At 42.1% G+C, this 25,900-nt stretch overlaps 1 protein-coding gene and 1 long non-coding RNA gene across 4 annotated transcripts in view; one reads left to right on the top strand and one right to left on the bottom strand.

The window, feature by feature from the left end:
* Window positions 1–333: 333 nt before the first annotated feature.
* Window positions 334–25,900, bottom strand: part of TMEM229B (transmembrane protein 229B) — a 36,759-nt gene continuing 11,192 nt past the window's right edge. For 2 of the 3 annotated variants that reach the window (XM_048307267.1, XM_048307266.1), the window contains exons 2-3: window positions 23,903–24,072; window positions 334–4,043 (exon numbers count right to left, since the gene is read on the bottom strand). In XM_048307267.1, the coding sequence (XP_048163224.1) occupies window positions 3,514–4,017 (504 nt within the window). In that variant the 5' untranslated portion in view covers window positions 4,018–4,043; window positions 23,903–24,072 and the 3' untranslated portion in view covers window positions 334–3,513. Of the gene's footprint in view, window positions 4,044–23,902; window positions 24,073–24,171; window positions 24,276–25,900 lie in introns of those variants that run through there. The other variant, XM_048307268.1, reaches the window with a different exon arrangement.
* LOC125327595 lies at window positions 9,322–13,210 on the top strand. The gene is made up of 3 exons (XR_007204326.1): window positions 9,322–10,313; window positions 10,940–11,057; window positions 12,887–13,210. It is a non-coding gene; the product is annotated as an uncharacterized LOC125327595 (long non-coding RNA).

Below are 25,900 nucleotides of genomic sequence, written 5' to 3'. Positions count from 1 at the left end.
CCTGGTACATATGTACACATTTCTCTCAATTATAACACCAAAGACCAAAATGCCATCTGGTCCTGCTGTAGATCAAACATTCCCTTCTGGCAAGATCTTTGGATTATGAACAGATACCACAGTAATGCTTGAACTGCCTCTTGTGTGAAGGAGACCAGACTCTGTATTTATTTATCATGTACTTTGAGATCCTTTAGGGTGGACTATACATGAGATAAGCGAGAGAACAGATGCAAAACTGGAACCTTGGGAAGTCCATATCCCACCACCCCCTGGAAAAGAAAGGCAGAGATCAGGGTCACTCTATCTTTGCTGCAGTTAGGACAAGGTAGATAAATCACAAGGTTTTTTTATTGCTGGTGAACTCAAAACAGGCAACTTTAATCTACTGAGGAAGATACACATACAAACAAATGTTAGGCCTTGTGCGTTTTTTTTTTCTTCTTAATGTAAATGTCTCTTCAACTTCAGTCCAGCTCCCGAGCTCTCACTGAGCTGCCACTGAGATCCTGGTAACGTGCTCTGGGCAGTTCTGCAAGATGTTGTAAGAAGCATCACATGTATTAAAAAGGGAGATTTTGCAGAAAAGACAAAGCTCTGACAGCAGCCATGTTGCTCAGAAAGGAGAAGTCTGGCTAATCCTGCTGCATTAGGTATGTGGTATTATACATAATTAAATGATTTAAGAATTTGCCAGGTCCTTTTCTGTTTCTGGTGTGCAAGCTGCAAGTAAAGTGCACTTCTGGGTATAAATTACCACTCTATGAAGATGCAAGAGCTGGGTGGTACACATCAGACACCAGTAGAAAGCAGACTACAACAGCTGTTTCAATGACACAGGCAATAAGGATAATGCCCTAGGATACGAGACGCTGCTGGGAAACCCTTCCATAGTTTAGCAGTTAAATATTACATAACTCAGCAAAACACAAATAAAGTGTCATTTATATGGGACCTTCTAAAGTACAGGCAATAACAGACACGACTGCTATTGCACACCAGGTCAGCTCTGTGGACAGCCAGTCCTCCACACCACATTACTAACTCCTTTTAACCTTTCCAAAGAGCTTTGTAACAGCTAAGGAGGAAGCAGGGATCCTAAGGATATTTCTGTAAAGCTGAGGGCTTTACATGATGTGGGGGTGGTGTAGGAGACAGCACAACACCACATTTAAGCTATGCTGTGAGAGGACAACCCAGCTTTAGACACTGCATTTGATGATCTTGACATAACCAGGGCCAAAATGGTGGGATCCCAATCCTCATTTGCACCTTGCAATTCTTGTTCTGGTTCAGTAGAGCTCATCTACATTATCCCACACACAAAGCTTTTTTTTCCTCCAGGTACAGTTTCAGGTGACTATTTTGCCTGGGTCTATACTCCTGAGACCAACACGGCTGATAAACTACATACTGTTCCTCTGATTTCATAACACTGGCATCGCAGCATCAAAAGAACTATCTGTTCCATGTTTGTTCTCTTTTAATTAAATGAACTATAAAAAGGGAACTCTAAATACCCACCTAAGTATTCTTAGTGATTCGGGATACATTGCATACCCAGGGCAGATTTGATTAACTCCTTGCCACCATTGTTTTCACGTGTCCATTGCCAGCAATGGATGCCATGTGAAAAGGGGAAGGGAAGGAATAAAATAATTGCTCTCTGTGTGATACAAAAAGGGATTAACACTGCCTTGTAAGAGCAGAACCAAGAAACAATTCTACTCACAGGGCCAGCAGTGCTTTTCCTCTCAGGAATGGCTGTGCCAGGGCAAGGAGCAGATTCACAGCTGAGCACCCCCTACCAGAGACAAGGGACCTACACAGAAATGGCCCAACTATTTCCAAAATAAGAGTGGAATCCTACAACAGATTTGCATTTCAAGCCAAATTATCCCTGGTACAGCTCTGCTGGCTCTGGTGGAAGAAAAAGAAAAATTAATCTGGCCCTACAGGACAACTATGGCAAACCTTCCCCATAAATCAGTTCAGGAGTGAGACATCTGACAGCTGGAAGCTCCATCTTTCTTGCTAACTTCAAAGGCCAAGACTTGACAGAGTGAATTACAAACTTGTGGCTGCCCCTATCAAACACCTTCCCTGCACCATATCTGTCGTTGTACTCCGTAAGTGTTCCCAATAGGTTAAATTTCAAACTGTCCCTGGTGCAGGTAGGTCTACAGTGAAGCCGCAGCAGTCCCTCCTGCTCCACCTCTCCATAATTGCTCTCACACCCTAACTCATTCAGGCAGAGTATGACGAAGGGCGTGCTTTTCAGATGGGTGTTTTGCTTTATATTTTTTTAAATAAATGTATCAGGCAGCATGTTATATCTCTTGCTGCCTCCAATTACTGTCATGACAATATGGTTGTGGTTATTTAAAGCAGAAGAAAAGAGAAGAAAAAGCAAATCCACTTGATACACTGAGCAGAACACTAGGTAGAACTGAACCAAGGCCTGCCAGTGCTGAAGGAACATGAGAGTCAGTGCCAGAGGACCAAATCGTGGATGCCATGTTAGCCACATGAAGGTTTTGACCTTCAAATACAATGGGCTGCAGGCAAAGTCATCGACATCACCAGAAACAGAGGAATCCCTGGAAAGGAAGGCAGAAAACTCTTGTGGGCTGTATAGTCTCTACAAGATTTGCACGGCTGAGATGGGAGCTGGAATGTGCAGCAGACCCCCAGGCAAGATCTGCTTTGGAGGGACAGAGGAGATGGGAAGACTTGCACTACTTCTTGCGCCTTTTGCCAAGATTCAGATAGCACAGATTATGGTAAAATTCACTTGGCAAAAAAGGCCTTTATTAGAAAAACAAAAAAAAGAAGAAAAAAAAGGAAAAAATTTCTAGTGAGTATCAGGACTGAGATTTCAAAAAGTACAAGATCTGTATAAATTCAGCAAGATGTCCAGCACCAGATTATTTCATGGTGCAACAAAGAACCTGGGGAGAGGCCAATGGGACCTGGCGAGGGGAACACCATCTACCTTCCCAGCAGACTGCCAGTCTTAGGTACTTCTCAACAGCAGATGGATTTTCCTTTTTCCTGCAGCATCTCAGGTCCCACGGGAGGTATTGGTTGCAAGCAAGCACCTGAATATTGCCTAATGGAGTAAGCCAATCACTAACTCAGCTGGCGTGTCCATGCCCATCCACTGATTAGGTGGGGTTTTTCTGGATGCGTTTCTGACGTAGCATTTCTTTTTTCTTCTTTCTCCACTTTAAAGTGTAAGCAAAAGGACTGCTTTCATCAGTAATAAGTTAAAATCAGAAACAACCTAACTAACAAGTAACTGATATTGGTCCTTGGAGCCCAAAGAGTAAAATCCATAGAAAATCTATTGGTTCCATTTTTTCTGGTATATCCCATGCACACCCCCATTAGAAAAATGGGGTTTATGAATCTTATCATACAGCAAGGAGCAGTACCTCAGAGCCAGAGCTGTCAGTCTGTGGTAGAGGTCTAGGCTCTCTCAGATTGCTAAGTATGGTTCTAAGTCACTGCTCAATCCGTCTTCACGTGGCCATTGGCCAAGGCAACGGGGGCGGTGGGGGCCCCCGGCTCAGCAGTCTCATCAAATCGTAAGCGCAGGGTGTTTCTGATCACCAGCTGCTCCATGATGAAAGAAGCACAAAACCATGGGATGGCATACTCCAGGGTGATCAGGCCCATGAAGTCAAAATCAAACTGGGAATAGTCCCATGGGCAGGCATTGAACTGGCGTAGGATGAGGCCAGTGGTAAACTCCCAGAGGTATGTCCACAGTGTGTAAATGAAGCAGCGCACTAAAATGTTACACTTGTCTTTGAGATACAGATACATCTTCTCCACAATGAGGATGGAGGTGCCATAGATGAAGAGTGCCCACACACTGGTAACACCTGGGAACTTCCAGTTGAAGTTGACCACAAACTCCCAGGCAGCTGTGAACATCACCTCACAGAAATAGCCATGGATGGCGTAGAGGTACCATCGTGAGAAAGCCGTCAGGGGTTCTGCCGCAGCCATTCTTCTGCACTCACCCCAGCAGCACTCTGAAAGGAAGAGGGAGAGAGAGGGACAGAGGAGTCAATGAGGATGTCACAAGTCCTTGTCCCCTAGATGGCAACACACAAACTTGTAACAAAGGATAAATCTGAGAAAGAAGTGACTCTCATTTTTACCACAGCACATTTTAAGTCCTGGGGAAAGGTGGCAGCTTACAGGGCTCCATGACTCAGGATGGGCCTGAACAACATATACTGCTCTGCCTGAAAAATGGGATGCTGCTGGTATTATATTGGTGATAAGGAGGGAGTTGATAAGTACAAAAGCTTTGCCAGGGGCAAGGTTGCCAAAGAATTTACTGGTTGCAAGTCAGTAGAAAAATATAGTCACTCCACAAGGAGCACACATCACATGCTTGCTCTTTTCAAGAAACATCACTGTACCTTACCTTTCTGATTCTACTATGGAATAGATTAGATGAACACAGCATTGTAAAACTGGGTCTTTCCAGTCTCTATACCCAAAATGTTTACTGTAGTGTAAAACTGAGCTTTGATGGGAGCTGCAGCAAGGGAACTGCAGGAGAAAATTCAGAGATTTTACACTTAGAGACACCATAACTTGCACTCATTATTCAGCTGAACTTTTATTTTGCCTGTTGAAGAACTCATCCATTGTATGGCTAGAATTTGTAAATTAATTTTCTTATGGTGTCAGACTTCCTGATACCAAGTCAAAAAGCACAAGAGAGGCACTGAAATCCATTCAGATTTGGCTTCAGCACAGCAAAGCACAAAGGAGGAAAATAAAAAGGAACAGCTGAGCCTAGAGAGGGGTAGTTAGTCATGATAAATAGGAAATGAGAACCAACTCTGTCTATACAGGAAGAAATTGGTGAAGAGGTTTTGAAAAGGCACAATATGCTTATCACTGAACTGTTTCAGCACAATTAGCTTTTACACTTTCTGTAGAGATTCACAAGTCTGCCATGCTACAGTCAATGACACAAGGTGATTATAAGCATAATTTTACAGAAGCCTTGCAGATTTACACCACAGGATGAATTTGACCTCTTTCATTCTTAGAAACTTACTCTTTCAAGTTGAGTTTCTCCAGACTCCTTACCAAGCCCTATTTAACCTACTCTGCACTTGTCAGTTCTGTGGTGCAATGTGCTAGGAAAGGACCACACTAACCTTATGTACAGTCATTCCATGCCATCTGGAAAGAGACTGTTCCTGCCCTACCCTGTAAACACAGTGCCTCTCTGAACAAAGTATTAACATGCAGTATAACTGACATTCTGATAGGAGATAAGAGAAACTTCTGTAAGGAAAAACGGAACTATAGTAATAAACATGAAGAAGATATGCACAGAGGAATATTGAAAGTGAAAAGAACAGAGCTGTATCCATGATCTGTTCACACGTCTCTTAACGAGACACACAACCAAAGCCTTGACAGTTCATATGATTTGGGTGCTTGAACAAAGACCCATTTTCTAATGGCAGAATCCATTTCACACAGGACACTGAGCCATCAATACATGCTACAGAGAAAGGTCAACAGCATATAGTGAGGATTAAAGAATCACTAGAGATTGCCTCATGTCTCCTAACAATTCAGTCCCAAGAAACCCTGCAAGACAGCAGAGGAGTTGGTACATGAGAAATATGCAGGAGGTGTATATCCACACAGTCCATAAGAAGCTGATGCGTAAGGGCACTGCAAAACAAGGACAGTTTGTCAATGTAATGTTACTTGGTTATTTTGCCAACACAGTTGATAAGCTTAGGACTCTGAATCCTCATATCATTACTCCATTCTGACATAATTTCAAGAACAAATCAAAAATCAGAGGTACAGTAGTAAGAGAAAGCAGTAAGAAAGCGTCATGGTTTAAACCCAGCTAGCAACTAAGTGCCAGACAGCCATTTGCTCACTGCTCTCCAGTGGGATGGGAAGGGGAATCAGGGGGGGAAAAAAAAGTAAAACTCATGGGTTGAGTTTAATAATTGAAACAAAGTAAAATGTAATAATAATGTAATTAGCTCGGTCAGAGCATGATGCTAATAATGCCAAGGTTGTGGGTTTGATCCCTGTATGGGCCATTCACTTAAGTGTTGGACTTGATGATCCTTGTGGGTCCCTTCCAGCTCAGAATATTCTGTGATGTTTCTGTAATATGTAACATCATTACCCAGAGAAGAAAATTATTGTAAAGATTTTACTAAGTTGCCAAGGGATTGTATGGTTTTCCTCTCTTTTCTATAAGCCTTTCTAACTTTTTCATTTGTGATCCTTAGTCCTTGCACTTCTCTCTACAGCTTTACATTAAATGTATTTGAACTGTTAGCTGGGAGCACCCTTGTAATTCTGAAAGTCTATTCACAAAGTTGGATCAAATGCACAGAGGCTCCTTCCCTCTCCCCCTCCATTTTTATTCCAAGGTTGCCCTCACCAATTATTTCCGTTGCCTTATACCTCCCTATAAAAGCCAAAGACTCATAGAAACATGTCCAACAAGCCACGTCCTGTTCTACTTCCCACTATTTCCTCTGTGCAATGAAGATTCCTCTTTCCTGGTTCTATACCACATGCTTAATAGAACTCTATTTATTTTCTGTTTCTTTTTTACTGTTTGCCAAATATTTAGTCACTACACTAGAAATCTGATAATTGAATGAATCTAGATCAAGTCTGGGACATCTACAACACAAGTTAACCCAATCCAAAGACCACCGTTGAGTTCTTTTGAATCCAATGGCTTTCACCACAACTGCAAAGAGACAAACATCAATGCAATGGCGCTGTCTGAATATGTGCCTTCTATACTGTCTTGTGCCCAGTTGGCCCAACCTCAATGGAAACTTCTTCTTACAATATGCTTGAAAGAGTCCTCACAGACTTCCTGCTGATTAGGAGCATCCCAAGACAGGGCAGATGCCAATCTGTGCTAGCCCAAACATAACTGGTTCCACTGTCCTGGGCACTAAGCAAATCCACAAATCACAGCTCCTCCTGTAAAATATTTCATCCAAAATAAAACTAAAAGTACACAGTAAGACATAAAGGGAATGGAGGATACATTTAGGGGGGCTATCACAAGCCACAGCACATCACTGCACAAGCTGAGGACTGTACAATTCAATGGTTACAAGTCACTTGAGCATTTACAAAACAATTAAAACTGCAGCTTTTCTCAAGCATCTTATTTCCCAGCCCCACCAAATTATTTGGTGTCTGGTAAGCAATACTGCACAAAAAGGTCTCAAGAGGGACATAAAGCAGAAAACTGTTGTTTTATTGGGCAGCAATTCATGATAAAAGAATCAAGCTGAAAAGTAGTTGTGTGACATTAGCAGGAGAAGCATCCAAACAGAAGGCCAAGACTGGATTCAGTTAAGAAATACTGATTTGTGAAAAGCCTCAAGTAGATAATTGAACTTGGTGATGCAAAACTTTTAACGGAGTGACAGTAATACTGACCAAAAGGCTCTGAATGTATGAGAGCTATTCAGTCTCCTGAGGAAAACAAATGACATTCATTACTGAGGTACTTACAGTGGGATGGGCAGCAGCTTCCTGAAAATCAGAAACACAGCTGCCAGCTATGCAATTGTCTCAGCAGAGAGCAAACAATGCATGGAGACTGCGCATGGATGACCATGCTTGCACTGAGGCTGCTCAAACTGTGCTATTTTGGGGAAAATAAGGCACTTTTAAATTCAAAGTTTTGAAAATGCTTTCCATCATCAGCAAATTACATTTCAAATAGTTAAATAGAAATAGTTCCTCTAACACAAAGTTATTAGGAAGCCTGAGCTAGGCCAGCACAAAATTTTTCTTTCTTTCTTTCTTTCTCTAGTAGGACCTTCTTTCCAGCTTGCTGAGAAAAAAAAGCCAAGTCTATGGAAACCATACATGGACCTCCAAGGAACACTCAAGTCCTTTCCCTGACTGCCCTGCCCGTTTGCATAACTCTGCTAGCAATGAAGGGGCCAAGAGCCCACTCCACCTAAAGGAAACAAGCGGGAAAGTATATGAAGAACTGAGTTTCTCTACAGAAATCTGGTTGCAGCACCAAGTTCACTGAGGCCACAAAGCTGGGAGCAGTGGCTGATATCCCCTAGAGCTGTGCAGCCCTTCAGAAGGATCTCAACAGGTTGGAGAGATGGGCAGAGAAGAACTGTCTGAAATTCAACAAAGACAAATGCAGGGTCCCACACCTGAGGAAGAATAACTCCATGCAAGGACAAAGAGGCAATGGGCAGAAACTGATGAACAGGAAGTTCCACCTGAATATGAGGATGACTTTCTTTACTGTGCGGGTAACTGAGCACTGGAACAGATTGTCCAGAGAGGCTGTCCTGTCTCCATCACTGGAGATACTCAAGAACGGTCTGGATACAATCCTGTGCCATGTGCTCTGGGTCAACCCTGCTTGAGCAGGGAGTTTGGACCAGATGACCCACTGTGGTCCCTTTCAACCTGACCCATTCTGTGATTCTGTCATCAGCGCAGGACTTTGACTTACAGCTGCAAGAAAGAACCAGGATTACACTTTAATATTTTAGAATTTCAACTCTGAAATGGGTATTAATAATCCCCTAGGTTGAGGTAAGATACAGGTAAAACTGATGCACCAGGCCAAGTAAGGAGAAAGGACTGACATCCCAAACTGCCCCACTTCACGTGAGACCCCTCTGTGCAAGAGGGGCACTTCCATACTCACAGTTGGTTTTGTAGGGGATGCAGCCTTGGCAGGCAAGAGGGAAGCGATCAGAATATGGACTGGTGGTAGACCAAGAAATAATGGCAGATTTGTCTCACACAAGCACTGCAGGGGAGACCTCAGTGGATGTTGTATTCACGCCTGATTAAGTTCTTGATCACTGCCTGGCTCATTTTTTTTCAAAGCTCTCCTTTGCAGTGGCTTTCTGCCCATTTCCCCGCTACCAAGCCAGACTGTGCTTAAAAAAAAGTATCTCACAGATTGTCTTTATTCCCTTTAATCCAGCAGAATTATTTAGATGCTCTGGATGAGTGTAATGAGACTTCATCAAGAAAACTCTGAATTAACTCTGAAGTGCTAATAAAAGAAAAAAACAAACAAAAACCTCCATGAGAGAATTCACCTAATTCAGTGATGTCCTGAGGCTATGAATTCTGTCAGCTACTTGATCCACCGCAGGTGAACTTGAACTATTGCAGCATGTTTCTTACTCATAGTGCCCAGTTATTTCTGCAAGTTAAAAAGTTAAGGCACAATATTATTTTATAAATTCATATTTTAAATATTTACTAATATTTAGTTCTATAACATGCATGTTTGTATTTCTAAGAAATGCCTTAGATACATCTATAACCCTATATTACATATCATAATTACTCTTTAAATCTGAAAAAGTGCAACCGAGATATATACATAATTGGATACTTCAGTCTCTCCAAACGACAGGACCATGAGTAGCACACTACGCTGAAGTGAAGGGCACTTGCTTCTTCCTGCCCATGAGCTGTACTGCTAATGTCCTCCTTCCTCAGATTCTTATTACCCAAATAGTACTTATGTAAAAGTAACCATTCTACATGACTTTTTAATTACTTTCATTGGCACATCACTGCAGCTACTGTGTTCTTTCTTAAGAATGGGAGAATCAGATGTGTATCTGCTTTCTGCTTTAGCAAGGATTACAGTAGATAATGTAACATGTTGATGCAAATTGACATGCATTTTTGAGCAATACCTCTTTAAGTGTAATTCTTATTTTGCATTTTCCCTGTGAGTAAACACCTAACAAGCGTACCTTTGCAACCATGGACAACATTCAATGAAGATGCTGAAAATCTGGCTTCAACATTGTCAGAGAGGTCTCACACACCATTAGAAGTAAAGGTTTACAGAACAGTAGATGTGTACAGAACACTAGGTACTAGATTTGGCCCCAAGACATTAGTTCATCAGTGTTTAAAGATTTATACAGTAAAGTCTTAGTGTACTTATGTGCTGAAGTCATAACTCTGAGGAGATATTCATCCTTCAGGTAACTAAGAGCCTCAATTAACTGTGGCTCAGAAAATAGGATTTCAACTGTACTGAAGTGTGGAAGAGCTCCAGCAGATCGATTAATCAAGCCCTGCAATGAAGCTAAAAGCATACCACAGACGTCTCCAAATACAGACTCTCAGTGCCCTCAGGAAGGATCTGGAGCCCTGGGATTTTGGTCACTTCTGACTCATCTGTTTTTGCCACTTCTCTGTCTGGACTCTACGTCCATCAGGATGCACATTGTCTCCCTTCCACATACTGTGGGGTAAGAAAGCACAGTCTATTTCTTATCTGCGTTTTCCCCTCATTTTTGTCTCTAGCTCCTTTCCCATAAAACGCACATCATTTTCCTGCCACTCCTTGTTTTCTTGTTCCCTTGCCCAGTTCACTCTGTACCTGCTGGCAGCCTCTGATCCCTGTCTATCTTTCAAATCTGGTCCAAAGAGAATTGGGATACAGTCAAAAAGAATGACGACAAAAGGAGATTAAATTAATCCAATTACCAGACTAACCCAAAGGGATGGGGAAGTGTGGTTCTTAGTGGTAATGCCTGTGTGTGGACTGTCCAGAACGTACCATTTCACAACGGGAAGGAGAAAGGGAGGGTTTTCTTGGGAAGGAGTGTAGAGGGGGGTGGCTTCTCAGAGGACAAAGAGAAAATATGAAGACATTGTTTAAAGAATAGCTTTCTGACTAAGGTGATCTCATGAATGGCAGTAGAAGTGCAGAAAGTGGAGACTTTCCATGTCCTGCCGCACACATTGCAGGAAATGTTACCTTATGTGAAGGCACCTTAGCCCACCTGAGTGACCACTCCAACTTGAGAACAAATTAAGGCAGTAGCTCTTTACTTACAGTGACCAAGAGGAATGTTTCCTTTGTACCTGACAGAAGTTAAGAGCCCCAAGAGTCATGCAAGTAGCAGACTTGAAAGACACTATGGAAATGACTGAATCCAAACCTGACATCTACAAGTACTAAGCCTAAATCTCCCCAGCATCTCCTTTAGGTAAGGTCTTGTTCTTCTCCAAGCCTGTTGCTATAAGGCTCTTGAGCTGCCTTTCCCTGTTTGAAAAAAATCTGCCCTGAGTTCCCAACATTTGCTGATACTACGGTTCTCAAAACAAGCAAATGTCCAGCAAGAGCCCAAGTGCCTGATGTGCCTCCAGCACAAAGCAGAGACTTTGAAGCCAGAACTCTCCTACAGGAGCAGGCAGAGCTTCCCATTAACACTGAGGAGGAGGGAGCCAGAATTACGGAAGGTCTGTCCCCAAGGAGATGGCATGTCCAGAGAGCACAGTCTGCTCTGAGAATCTGTATCAGCCATCCTTCAGTTTTCGGCGCTTAGTTGCTGGATTCACCATTATCTTAACCTGGACAGTTGACTTCTTTCTCTGCAGTGAGAGCAGACCTGAGTTCCTACAACCCAGTTTTCAAAAGGTGACACGTTCACACACTGTGACTGCAGGCCTCATAGTTCCCTAATGGGCAACTGCCTGACTCTTAAGCTCCTGTAAGCTGGGCCCCTTCATATCAAACTGTGTATTCAAGTACAGTGGTAATCAAAATTCATGTGTGTTTCAAAAGCTTAACACATGGTATTAGCTGACTGAAGAACATAATGCATATCATGCCTTAAAAGCAACCCAAACCAGAGTAACTAATGGAGAGAGAGAATTTGTCCTGCCTGAAACACAAGAGTTTACAAGATTTTATCCTTTCCACTGTCACTACACAGCCAACACATGAAAAGAGAAGACAACATTATGGCAAGACATCATGTGTCACCCATCTTATATGGTTTCTTACAGCTTTTTGGAAATTCAGACAGTTCATTTTGGAAAAGGCAGAGTTTTTTTCTTCTTAGCAAATGCCTCATCTTTCCAAAGCAAAATGAAAAGCAAATAAGTCATTCTGCTTCAACCTACAATAAAAAATTGGTCAACTTACAAAGGTCAGTATCAGTAACAAACAAATATGCTTAGCCCAACACTTCTGAACAGTCTTCACAAATAAGCCAGAATCAGGATGAAATGGATGAAAGCCAGATTTGGAAAAAAAAAAGACAAAAACATTCAAACATTTTTCACATTGAAAATAAAGCTTGGCAGAGAAAAATACTATGACCAAGGTGCTGAAATATCTGAAATCCTAGCTTGCTAACATACTGACACAATCCAAGTCACTTAAATCTGTATCACTGACAGATTCAAAGTAGTCTCTCCTCATTTCTACAGGCAAAGGTCAAAGCATCATTTCATAAAACTAGCTGCTTCTTTTATGGAAATTCTTGTTGCATATACACAACTGTAAAGAACTGTTTCCCTCTCCTTTTATTACTCTTCACTGGTGCGCAAGCCTTTAAAAATTCCCAGAATTCAACTGATAGTAGGTAACTGGATAGTTTAACTGGACAGTCACTCTTCTTCTAGAAGGAACAGAACTGCTGCAGCTCACAAAGAAACGCAGCATCTTGGTCTAAGCTGAGTTAGGGTTAAACCCTGCAAGCAGAAGATACTGCATAAAGTCAGATGAAACAGGAGAGAGCACACTTTTAAGCACCTTCAGGTTCATAGCCCAAGACTGTTATGAAGAGTTTCCTTCTCTCTTTCCCCTTTTGGAAATCTCTTGGTGGTAATTCTACATCAAATAATTTTTGCTTCTCAATATATAATCTTTTCCTTCCTAATATTGAACTATTTCTGAGATGTCAAAGAATCAGGTCTCCTAAGTGCTATCTGCTACTCACAAGACTGTGACTCCTCAAGTTTCCTCCTAACATCCCTGGTGTAAAACTTGAGCAGTCTCAGAGTACTAAATTATGCTTTTTCACAACAGGAATCCCTGTGGAGCCTCCAAGATTACTTCATCTACCTCATCTTCTTAATTTCAAGTTCACACAGACATCAGAGGCAGAAACATCCTGGAAAGGAAGGGTAGAAGAGGATAAATCTCAGAATTCTACTGACCACCTCATCATGCTCAACAAGATCCTCAAGTAGACAACCATGCCAACAGCTGGGAAAGGAGCTCCTCTAAGCAGTTGCCCAGTTTTTCCCACTAGTGCCCACCAATTACCATACCATGGGTATTAATCATGCTATCACTGGCTTGCAAAGTATGTAATCAGCAGTGGAAAGATATTGTATGCACAAATAAATTAGTGATGAGTTTTGTACTTTATTGTTCATATTTATTTCAATTCAGCATCACTTAGGTAAATTTGCCTTCATAGACTTGTCAAATTTCTCTGTCCTGAATAACAAGTCAACAAAAACTTAGGTTTTAGGGCCTAGTTCCTATACAGCAAACATACGCCCCACTGTATTGGGTACTTCTGTTCCTATTTACATCTTTGCAAAAGATGGCTGACATTTTTAGCACTGTTATTTCCTAAAGGTATCAGGAAGCTTAGCATTCAAGTTACAATTACAAAAACACCATCTTCATGTTTTATGCACACCTGTCATTTTTCTCTTTTGTAAGCCTGAAGCTTGAGATCCTCCATAAACCTCTAACATTTAGCTATTTATGACTCCCCTTCAGGTCATTCATTTGATTATGTGCTGTGTGTCCCAAGAACGAAGCACAAGAGTTTTCCCACAGGGAAACATGACTGAAACTCAATCTTCTGAAAGGTGGCAAGTTGTCCACTCAGGAGCTCTTTCAAAAAAAAAGAATAACTCAACTTTTGGGCCCCATGTAGAACTGGTATTTGCCAGGGCATTTCTCCCTGGCATTCAAGGAAGGTCTTAGCTCTTCAGACATTAATTTCTTAGCTCAGCATGGGTCCGTAAGCTTTTGCTGTTGCATTCTACAGTTCCCTCCTTTTCCAATCAGTCAGCTTTTGAAGGTACTGTTCCAGTAGTGGTTCCCATCACTGTTCTTCCAACTGAGACATGTGCTTCCAGCTGCAGCTTCATGCACTCCAGCTCATGAACCAGGGAGCTGGGTCATAAGGATGGCCTGTGTCTCCCCTGACTAGAGCTGATGCCACCTTGGTTCTTTTCCTACTGTTTCTGAGCTTCTTATTGCCTCTCTCCCAAATCACAGACGTGGACTGTTCTCTAGTTTGGACTGGACCATAGATACCTGCTTTAATGAAGGCAACATGCTATGTCTACATAAATTTGAATTCTACCTCTAGCTGTATAGATATATAAAGATATAGAGATACCTTCATATATTGTCCTATTTTATTTGCTGATTTGTCCTCTTTTCCCCTCTGCTTGAAGGGGATGGATTTTTTTTCCCATAACTGCCTCTTCTGAATGTGTTCATTTTTGTGCTGAGGTGAGCTTTTACAAATGCTACAAACACTACTATTGGATTTAGATTCATACCTTCAACCTGCCAATCATTTATCACAGCTTCACAGAGTGTGCTCACTTCAGCCTTTACAGAGCCTCTCTGAAAATAGATCCATTTAATATTATGTTTATACCCTTCTTCCACATTTCCTTTTGTGCCTGCAGCATGTCCAAGTGACCATGTCATACTAAACAGTCTCCCCAATAAAACCAACAAATTCATTGCTCCAATACTGGAAAGAATTTTCAAAATCTACCTGTATTTATTAGTCAACCTAAGTGTAACCCTAACCTTGGGTTCCTTAAGACAGAAAAGTCTGTAGGTATGTGCAGAGGGCTGCGCCAGAATATTCTAAATGCCTGAAGTTCAGGAATTTACCTTTCATAGTACAGCAAGCCCAGATCATGAAATAAAGCTATACCATAGCTTCAGACTGCTTTACAGATCTATCAGTTTATGGTTGAGAGCCAACTCACATTCACCCCTTTTCTGAGATCCAATCTACACATCCAGCCTTCTGAAAAATTCTAAACCATCTCTTGTGAATAGCAGCTAACATGCATCTGCTTCAGGACTTGTGGAATGTAACTGCATTATGTCAATATCACCTACTTCTAAACATCTGAAAAAGGAATTAAGCTTCCACCTTAGAAAAGAAAATCCTTAAGAACTGCTAAGTCTAATCCTAAACTCAGCAAGGATGTAAAAATACTACTCACCTCTTCACTCAACTGTCAATCTGCACAGAAGTCATTTTCCACTCTCAGCTGCAGAAAGATGGCACAGTTGCATAAAGTGAAAGCACAATGATAGAAGAAGACTTGAATTTGAGTCCATACACACAGCTACTGCAGTAGAAGACACAGCAATTTTCTTGCTGGTGTATTTGTCTTTATTCTGTTTTACATGCTTCAAAAAAGAAAATGTTCCAAAACACACAGAGCTCTTTTCTTATACATATTCATTTAATTCCCAGTGATTGACAAAACATCCTCGTAATTGAAACACAGGCACTAATTGGCCAAGATTATTGGCCATCTCAGAAGAGAGACAAGATAACAAAGTATTCTTTTACTTGCCTCTGGAAAATGCTTTTTCCAGAATAGATAACTCAGGTTGATGCATAATGCAGAAAGTTCATGTTCTCACTATCAGAGCTTCTCTTTCCTTTAAAAAAGCACTGATGTTTCTCTGTACAATCCAGACAGTAACTTTCAATGACCCTGAATTCCCTTTACAAAAGTATTTGTGATGATCATGGAGGGTCCTTAGGAAAATGTGGAGACACAAGTGTGAAGAAGGAGGAGTTGGTGGCCCAGTGTCTCCATCCAGCTGGGGTTGTGATGTGCTCAATCTTTCCCCACTGCAGGGCTCCACAAGAAAATGCTCATGCCAGGAAGAATTAGCTACTGCAGATCCAGATGATGTTTTCAGTAATTTTGATCTTACTGCTTTGGTCAGATCAGAGACAGAAACATGATATTCAACTTCAAACAGCTTCAACCCCAAAGATGGCGTGAGTATCTGTAATTTACTGGCCCCCTTCCACCTCCCTCTCAATATCAGCTGACTCAGTAAAACCTACCACCTCTCCTTAGAAAAGGGAATATTGAGCTGAACAGACTTCACCTGGTTCCCAGAAGAGGCTTATTTTTGAAGTCTCATGGCAGCCTAGTAGCTGAATGCTATGAAACACAGGACACCTTCAGCTGAAACACTGGAAGAGTCATCTACATCAGATAGGAACATGGAAGAGGAAGTGGTAAGACCACAACTTCCCAGCCATGAGGTTCAGTTCGTTTTTTTCTTAACACCTCCTATACTCAGCTTCTCTTTTTGCCAAGTACCAAGCTTCCACTCATTTCTATCAACTTGTCAGAGGAAGTTTATTGCACTCTGCACCTGGTTGGAAAGACTCAGTTTCCCCATGGGGCCTGGCAAGCACAACCAGAAAAGGAAACAACCACGGCTGTGTCATCCTCTACAGCATGGAGGCAAACCTGCCAACTGGGGGTCTCATCCAAACACAGTAGAGGCTTTTCAATGGATGGATAATTCAACTGGCTTCCTTCCATTGAACTGTAACCTAATGCTTTACCTAGACACCATGTAATTGTCCTTTTGTATTTAAAGAGGGGAGACAAGAATAAGAGAATCTCAGAATAATTTGGGTTGGGAGTGACCCCAAAGACCATCCAGTTCCAACCAGCCTGCCAGGGGCAGGGATACCTTCCTCTGGATCAGGTTGCTCAGGGCCCCATCCAACCTGGCCTTGAACACTTCCAGGGATGGAGCATCCAAAAATTCTCTGAGCAACCTATTCCAGTGCCTCACCACCCCTCACAGTAAATAATTTCTTCCTAATATCCAATCTAAACTCACTCTCTTTTAGTTTAAAGCCATCACTCCTTGGACTATCACTACATGCCCTTGTAAAAAGTCCCTCTCCAGCTCTCTTGTAGCCCTCTTTAGGTATTAGAAGGTTCTATAAGGTTACCTTCTCAGAACCTTCTGTTGTGCAGGCTGAACACCCCACCTCTCTTAGCCTGTCTTCACAGCATAGGTGCTCCAGCCCTCTAATCAACTTGGTGGCCTTCCCCTGCACTCATTTCAACAGGGTGATGTCCTTCCAGTTCTGTGGACCCCAGAGCTGGATGCAGCACTCCAAGCAGAGTCTTATGAGGGCAGAGGGTCTCAGTACAGACCCCTGAAGAACACCATTTGTTCCTTGAAGTCCATTGGGACTCTGAGCTATTCACCACTACCCTTTGGATGCAACAGTCCAAACAATTCCTTATCCACTGAACAGTCCACCTATCAAATCCATGTCTCACCAATTTAGAGAGAAGGATGTCGTGGGAGACCTTGTCAAAGGCTTTACAGAAGTCCAGATAAATGACGCTTGCACCCTTCCACTGATGGAGTCACTCCATCATAGAAGGCTACTGGGTTATCAGGCAGGATTTGCCCTTGGTGAAGCTGCGCTGGCTGTCTTGAATCACACAAGAGTGTCCTGGCCCATTAATGATTGGGCACAGAGTTCCCAAATTGGCAGGGCTTTCCCAGGGTCACACTGTTTTCTGCCCAGATCTTCATTTGTGGTGCCCTTTATACTCAACTGATTTTTTCAGCTTTCATTCTACCATCTCAAGAAAAGTTTAAAGATACCCTCTAAACAACTGGTTGTTATTTTAGGAGGCACAGCTGTTATTTAAGCAGTGAGGAACTGATACCTCTTTTGAGCTGACACTGAGCTCTCACTGACTGAAATGCACTTGTTTGGTTTTTGCCTCCAGTAATCTGCCTTACACTATTACTACAACATGATACCATTCTAACAAATTAATTATTTGCATGACATGGTTTTACTAGATTTTGAATTTCATATAAACATTTCATACACGCATGCATACAACGGCCCAAATTAATTCACGAATTTCAGGCACTTATCCAAGGTACCTTACAAGCTTCACTTCCGTACAGGCTCCCATTTGTAGTTACTAGAGCCTGTGAAGGTACCTAGAGATGGGCACATTCTGTAGACGAAAGTGGAATTGATCATTCCTGATGCTATCTTTCCTGCATCTTTCCAGTACATACTTAAAGGTGCTTAAAGCATGTACAACACTGATTTATTCACCTTGGTGAAATACTTGAGGTTACATAGGGTAGTTTCAGGTCTTATCAAACAAGATTTTTTCTTTATCTTGCTTTCCTTCTGGGCAACAATAGGCACCTCATGCCTCTGGGCAAAATACCAATTGAACAAAGACGTCAGTTCTCATCTGTGTGTTGGGAACTGTCTTGTGTTAAGACTAGAAAAGAATTCCTCAGTTTTAAGTAAAATTGTTTGATAGTGTTCACACTGGACACCAAAAATAACCCTTTTCAAAAACCCCAAACCTTAAATTCTTTTTAAACCGTCTTTAAAATCTGCTCAGCAAACAGAGCATCAGGTGACCCATAGCAAATAGAACCAGAGACGCACCATATGTTGTCTTGTCCATGTTTATGAGTTGTCATTTTTATGTCCATGCTTAAGAGTTGTCATTTTTGTGCCTGAACTGTGCTTCTACTATTGGCAGTCCTGGAGACACACACTCTGGTCAGCTGTCCATTCCTTTTTAGATGTACACAAACCTGCAGCATACCAGGACTTCTATGACAATCACTAGCTATTAAGCAATACACTGTTGGTAGAATGAGTAAGAATGTAAGTTTTTGTCTCCTGCTAAAACAATCTAAATATCATTCCATAATATTACTAGTCTTGACACATGCAACAACAAATCCATCACATTACACAAAGACCAAACAGCACTATCTGCACAACAGTTCATAGCAATGCCAAGGTGTTCCAAGTGTTAGTATTTTGAAGTGTGCTTGTTTTGCATCGGCTTGTACTTAGAAGCTAGATTACACTGCAGCTAAGTATCTTCACTGTCTCTGAGAGTTCCCACAGCTGGAAAGATATGCAAAGTTAACTTAAATATTACATATGCAAAGTGAACTTTTAAATGAATGTGCCTCAGCCAAGGCAGTGCTGCATGTGTGGCAGATAGATAAAAGTTCTAGCAGCACACATCTGTGCCTGAAAAGAAATGGAGGGTGACTTTTGCCATCCCATGCTGATAGTAGTTTTCTTGGGTATTTCTTATGTCTAAGTCACTCTATTGAGTCACCTGCACTCAGACACTCTGGCAGCACAGTACCAGATGCAAAGTTTTGCACTGCATCCACAACATTGACAGATCTTCCCTCCTTCTCCTGCTGAGTTTACAATGACCAGTATATAAAAGAATAAGGAGCATCTTATGCGTGGAAGCAGCCCCCATACAGCAGCCTGCCCTCACATTTTCCCTGGTAGAGCCACAGCATGTAAAAAGTTCCAAGAGTCTGGCTACAAGCAGACTGGGTATCAGAGGATGCTGAAAAAAAGTGAAGCTCTTCTACAGAGCTGCATGAAGGCTCAGCAGTCAAAAAGCAGGGGACATTAGCAATCCACTCCAACTTTCATCCTGGGAGTACTAAAACTAAAATATCAACTAGACTACAGTAGTTCTTCCAAAGCAATTCTAAAAGGCATTGAGACTGATAGATAACACAAAGAATAAAAATTTTCAGTTCCCCTGAAGTTGCTAGATAGAGCTTAAAAGACTAACTATCAAAAAAAGATAAAAGAATGCAAAAGTATGCACACAGGATGATAAATGTAGCTGGAACCAGTGGATAAACAGAAAATTAGGAATATAGTGGGGGTTTTGGCAAGTTATGTAACAAGAAGCAACATGCATGCTCAAAGAAAAGTTCAAGGAATGGTCACCTGTCATATTGGGGCACTCAGTAAGTACAACCACCAGAGACCCTTTTAGATGACCCTCCAGGACCATAAAAGGAATTCCAGTTGGAGGCAGATGAATGCAAATTAGTTCTAGGGAAAGTAATGTTTCTGTATTAGTTAGGAAGTACATTGTAATGAATGTGTATAATCATGATGGAATAAATACCCTGTTGTAAAGTTTCATGAGACACATTTGATTAGAGGAGATATCTTCTGAAAGGGTCCAGCACTGTAATAAAGAATGCCTGCTCTCTAATACTTCAAATTGTATTAGAAAGTTTATTTTCTGGCTGATTTCGGTATCACTACAACAAGGAAGTGAAGCAAGTAGAAGCAAGAAAAGGACTTTCCTAAGTCAGTGCCAAGGTGGCTACATGGATGGGGTTGTTGAGCAGCTCTGCTGCCTCATGAAGCAATATGCAAACTGATGCAAGTCTTGTAATGAGCTGTGCTAGCCCTAGGAGAGGCACAAGGGGCAAACAGTGCAGTGAACTGACACAGGACTAATGAAATCTCTGCTTTATTACTAGGTTTGCCATGATCTGCAATATGACCTTGGACACGTCACTCCACCTCTCTGTGCCCCTCCCTGACTGCCATCTGGCTGATTAGACTGAACTATTGGTGTGAGGGCTGCATCTAATTATAGATTGGACTGGCAGGTAGCACAAACAGTTACCTATACTGACAAAAGTCATCAGGCAAAACGGAAATAGAAAGAGCAACTGCATCCAGTCACTTGCAGAAGTGGCAAACTGAGGTGCAGTCAAAAAGGCTGCACAACTAGGCAGCTCTTAGCACCAGTCTCATTTGCTCAGTCATCTGTGTCACATGGATTCCCAAGTTTACCAAAATATTTCTTTCAGGGTGCCTGAAGGTCCATCTCTAAGCCAGATACAAGCATTTGTACTTAACAGCACATTCAATAAGCTTCTCTGTACAGCACTTAAGATTGAGTAATTAAAGGAAATATTTCTGCAGTACAGTTTCTCATTAGCAACCTAATTAGCCTTCTGAAAATAATTAACATTCCTTTCTATAAAGGGAACAGATGACCCATTACATCCATTAGACAAGCAAAACAAATGCTGAAGGTAAAGAAGATTTATTCAGGGAGACAGCAAGAAAGCATCCAGCAGCAGTACAAGTGAAAAAGAATGGTTCACAAATGCCTGTGAACCATGAAGACTGGAAAATGCAAGTGTGTGTGCAGAACTAGTATGTGCATAACTGCCTGATCTGTGCACGCAGCATTCACACTGAGCATTTTCTTTCCCCTGCCTCTAGGATCCACCGGTAATCTCATCACTGAGATGCTGAAAAATTCCCCTCCAACTTGTTTTGAAAGCCAGAATTAATCAACCATTCACAGTCAGAAACAGCTCTCTCCACATGCAAAAATTCCCCAAGGATCATGTATTTTGACTATTAAAACACTCTCAAAATGCCCATTAAAACAAAGCATGATTTAATGTCAGATATAGGGACAAGTGACTTGATAGCTATGAACCACATGAAGTACACCTGTCAAGTTTCACGGGGTGGTGCTTGATCAGTTAGCATGCCCCAAAAGAGTTAAGCATGTTTCCTGACCAGTGGATGTTTGAAATCAGTGTGTCTGCAGAGTCACAGGCACCAGTATTGTGGGATGTGTGTGTATATACAGATGACAGAAAGCAAAGGACAGAGGTCAATACATCACTGCCTGGTGCAGCAAGAACTGTGGTATCAATATTGTTTGATGCACTGTTTCAGTGCAGAACAACAGATAAAGGAGAAATAAGCATCCACATATTCAGGTAACATAGCAAACATTCATGAACATGCAGCTGCATTTTCAGCCAGTTCCATGTTTGATACATACTTAATTGCCCTGGCAGGAAAACTGAACAGTCATAGCCTTCAAGTGTGATTGCAGTGAGGGCAAAGCTCAGCCACACAAAAGCTTCCACAGCTACATCACTATGGTAACCACAAATCCATTGCCTGCTCTGTTTGTCTACTTCTTTCACTGATTAAAAACAAACAAAGAAAAGGTATGCTTCCAGTTTATCGCCTCTTCACTTTGGTCAAGACCATAGGATGACAAACACATTTTACCTTCTTCAGAAGCAACCATTTCTTCCTTGACAGCTCTCTTTGTGAAACCTACCCAACCTCTCAACCCAGCTGGACAGTCATCCCTCTCAGCATGCTTCCACCACTTTTTTTAGTGAGGACTTTTCAAATGCAGTCTGGGATTTTATCTTAGCCTCCACAGTTTCCTTCAGCTTCTGGACTAGGACAACTTCAAAGGTGACTCACTCTAGGGCACATCCAGCTGGCTGACATAATGAGAAGCTGAAAACTGGTCTGAACACAAGATACGATGTCTTGTTTTGACTGAAGTAACATTCCCTTCCTTTCCAAGAAGCTCTTTAAGAACATTTGAAGTGTTCTCAAAATGGAGTAGGGCACATTACAACAAAGGCTGAACTTTTGCTTTAAGAAGACCATCATTTCTACAGCCCACGGGATGATGAGAGGTTACTTCTATGTCTTCAAGGATATCACAACAATGCCCAAGCCAGTTTAATGAAGGACAAGCTCAACAGAGTGGTGATCACAGTCTGCAGGGTCTTGTCCCCATGGCTTTGAAAGCAGATCTGTCTGCATCTCCAGCAGACAGCATACTGAATAGCCTGAGTGGATGGAACCTACAGCAGGCAGAGGAATGAATAATTCATAGTCTTGTTCTGCTGCCAATGGATGCATGTTTTCTTGTGCCCATACAGCACTCAGTTTTTGTTTTAACAGTAATAGGAGACTTCTGCGCTTCATTCGATGGTTCTTGAGGATAGCAAGAAGCAGCATTTGCTCTACTCACAGCAATAGTACCATATACCAGAGCACTTGCCAGACACAGCTTTCTTCAGAAGTATTCACTGCTGCATCACTAACATAACGTCTGGACTCATACAAAGCTCAGTCCATCACCATCTGCCTTCTCGGAAAGCTGCTGACACTTGCTTTGTCATAACATTGCAGCACTAGTCTGGACTTTGCCACTCAATAGATGACACTTGTTGATCAACTGAAGCCCAGTAATCAGCTACACAATGGGCAGCAAAATCACAGCTGGAGCTCTAGGCAGGAGCTGACCCTGCTTATCCACACTGTTAGCACTGCCACAATTAAGTCTACTGCTTTCCTTCAGCAGCTGACTGGGTCTGTTCCCCAGTCTCAGAGAGTATCAGGGGTCTCTGAGCAAGAATACCCAGAGGAGTGGGACAACAGAACAGCCCAACACAGGATCTCTTAGGCACTACAACTAGGAGAGTGTAATGAGACATCTGAGACAGGACAGACTGAGGGATGATGGTGCTACGTATATCTGAAGTTTATGCATGTAGCATCTACATATTCAAAGTGAGTTCCCAGTTAGAAATAAAGTACGGTGCACAACCTACCCATGAAAGCTGATCCACAACAGGGAAAACAATACTGTAGCCTGAACCATGCCACATACTGCAGACACAAAGAGCATGTCGTAAGTGCTGCAGGGTCTGGAAATTGTTCTGGTCCCACAATATCCACCCCACTGACCAGAATCAATATAAAGTTTTGCTCTGGGATATAAATCACCCTTCCAAATTGATAGCATTTTACATGCACTCTGTGGAAGTGTAACTGATTGCCACAGCATACAGGAGAGTGGCAAGACGAGGCTAAAAAGATTAGTACAGTAACACACTGATGAATCAGGTGCAGAGATTGCACTGCTTGTTAGGGCCAGGAATAGATTCTTCATCATCCAACTCACACCTGTGCTTTCACAGGAGAGAGCAACCCTCTGCTCTTTACCTACTGCTCTGGTTTAGCTCAGAGATGCTGCTCCACTGTCCTGATTGTTTCAACTGCCTAAGGCTATCAGAGTGTGAGGTTTCAAAGAGACAATAACACTGAAAAGTTTGGCTGTATAGATTACAAGCTATCAGAATGATGTGACTCACAGCAGACAGAAATCAAGGGTGATGTGTGCAAACGGCGATCTTACGCCTCCAGAAAACAACTTGAGGTTTAAACCAATAGAAATAACTTTGCAGTCTACGTATTTAAATTTCAAAGGTCCCATCTACAACGCAGTCAGCTCTGTACTCAGAGAACTGTTCTGTTTTTCTGGTCTGAGTGCAGTCCCACCAGTTTTACCCTCCAGACCTTACCTTTTCTGGGGAGGGATCCTGGAGATCTCCCACTTTTTGGCCAGCTCCCAGCTCACAGCATCCACAGGTAGACTAGGTTGCCTCCAGCAAGTCCAAGCCGTTTCAGATGCCAGTCGTTGTCAGCCCAGGTGCGTGTGACCAACAGCTAATACAGCAACCAGACAGCCTTCCTAAACCAAAGAAGTACAGTTTAATTTTAATACAGCAGAACACAAGAGAGGCTTTAAACACTGAACGAGCTAAGTGTATGGATAGCTTAGCTCCAGTACCTTGGGCCCTGGAAGACCTGACTTCTTCAGAGCCCCCACACGGCACCTGTACCTGCCCCTTGCCCAGGGTGGCACCCTGACAGCTGCCTCTCCTTGGGTGAGGCTGAGCCTTTCTGCTCTCCACTGTCCTCCTGGATCTCAGCCACAGCAAACACACGGAGCAATTTCACTGGAGTCAGTGACCAAAGGTTCAGTGCTACCATCTCAGCTGAGCTCTCAGTTAACCCTTGGAGGGTCTGCCAGAAATTGCTTTACCTCTATTTTCCCCATCAATGTCTCAATTTTTTAAGTAAGCTTCACTGCTGATACCTTTCCACCCCCATCCTACCTCTCCTAACAGTGCCTCATCTTCCCCAACCTCCTCTCGTCCTCACTTCTCCAATCATCACACTTTACTTCTCTCTTTCCCATTCCAGAACAGAGTGTGGACTTCATGTAAGCAGACCCTTGCCACTACCACCCACCCAGCACCCCACCTGTTCCTGGAGGCATTGGCACTAACTCTCGTCCCCACTCCAGTGATCTGACTGCCTTTCACTTCCATGTTGGGGTCAGGCAGCAAAGCTGCATGATCCAAGCAAGTGGAACCCATGAGCTGGCGCTCTCCTCATCAAATGCTGACATTTAGGATACCACATTCCTGATTTTGACAGAAGTCATGCCTTGAGGTGACAGCTTCAAAATGTAAGTATCCAACACCTTACTTAAATCATCCTCACAGATCTTACAGTCCAAGGGCTTGTCTATACATAGCATTTTTCTGGATTAATTGCGTATGAAGAAATTAAAGCAAGGACATTTATGTGTCAGACTGTGTAACAAGTGAGTTCTTCACATTATCCGAATGAATCTCAGCATTTCTGAGCACCAAAATCCAAGAGGAATTTGAGATACATGTTTTCCTTAATAAACAAAAAACAAACCTACACTGTTTTTATTTAGATGACACTGAACTACAAAACCACTCCAATTAAAAATGCAGATTAAATAACTAATCCTCCCCCCCAAAAAAAAATCCCAACAAGATTAATGGAGCAATGAATAGCATAAACCGACTAATTAAATGAATGTAATACGGGTATTATTGGGACACATCTAGCACCTTCTGCCTATGCACTGAAGCTTACATCTACTTTGGAGTCCCTCTTATCATGAGAAATATTTGCTATTTTACTAGCTACATATTTGTGTATCAGACTGGGAAAGAACTTGTTTGTTGTCTAGCGTTGGTATAAATTTTTGTCACATCAGTGTTCCTAAAAATTATTTGCACATAATCTATTTTCCTTATATGCATTTTGCCACAGTTGGATATTTGCCACAGATTTCTACTGAGCTATTTATCAGACATATGCAAATAAAATTTCAAAAGGCATTTTCCTAGAATCACAAGAATACTGAGAATGCTTTTTACATAGTCAGACATACTTGTCTATAATTTGATATGTAAAAGACTGAGAAAAAAATCATACAAAATAAGCAACTGCGACACATTCCCACCTCCTTTAACACAGAAACACTAACATTACAAAAGGCTTCAAGCCAACCTAACTTTAGGACAACACAGTCCTGCTCAATCCATCCCTTTCCCTGGCACCAGCGCTCAGGCCACCCATGGGGCTTCACCCGGAGCCAGACCAAGGAACTCATCAGCCATCTGAATGCTACCCCATGCTACCCTAAAGACTGTTGGTTTTCAGCTGTATCATCATCTCTCAGATTTGGCTCA

This window comes from Corvus hawaiiensis, chromosome 6 (assembly GCF_020740725.1).
Source record: "Corvus hawaiiensis isolate bCorHaw1 chromosome 6, bCorHaw1.pri.cur, whole genome shotgun sequence".
Taxonomy (NCBI): domain Eukaryota; kingdom Metazoa; phylum Chordata; class Aves; order Passeriformes; family Corvidae; genus Corvus; species Corvus hawaiiensis.
Note: the sequence above shows the minus strand (reverse complement) of the source record. Positions and strands in the feature narration are given on the sequence as shown.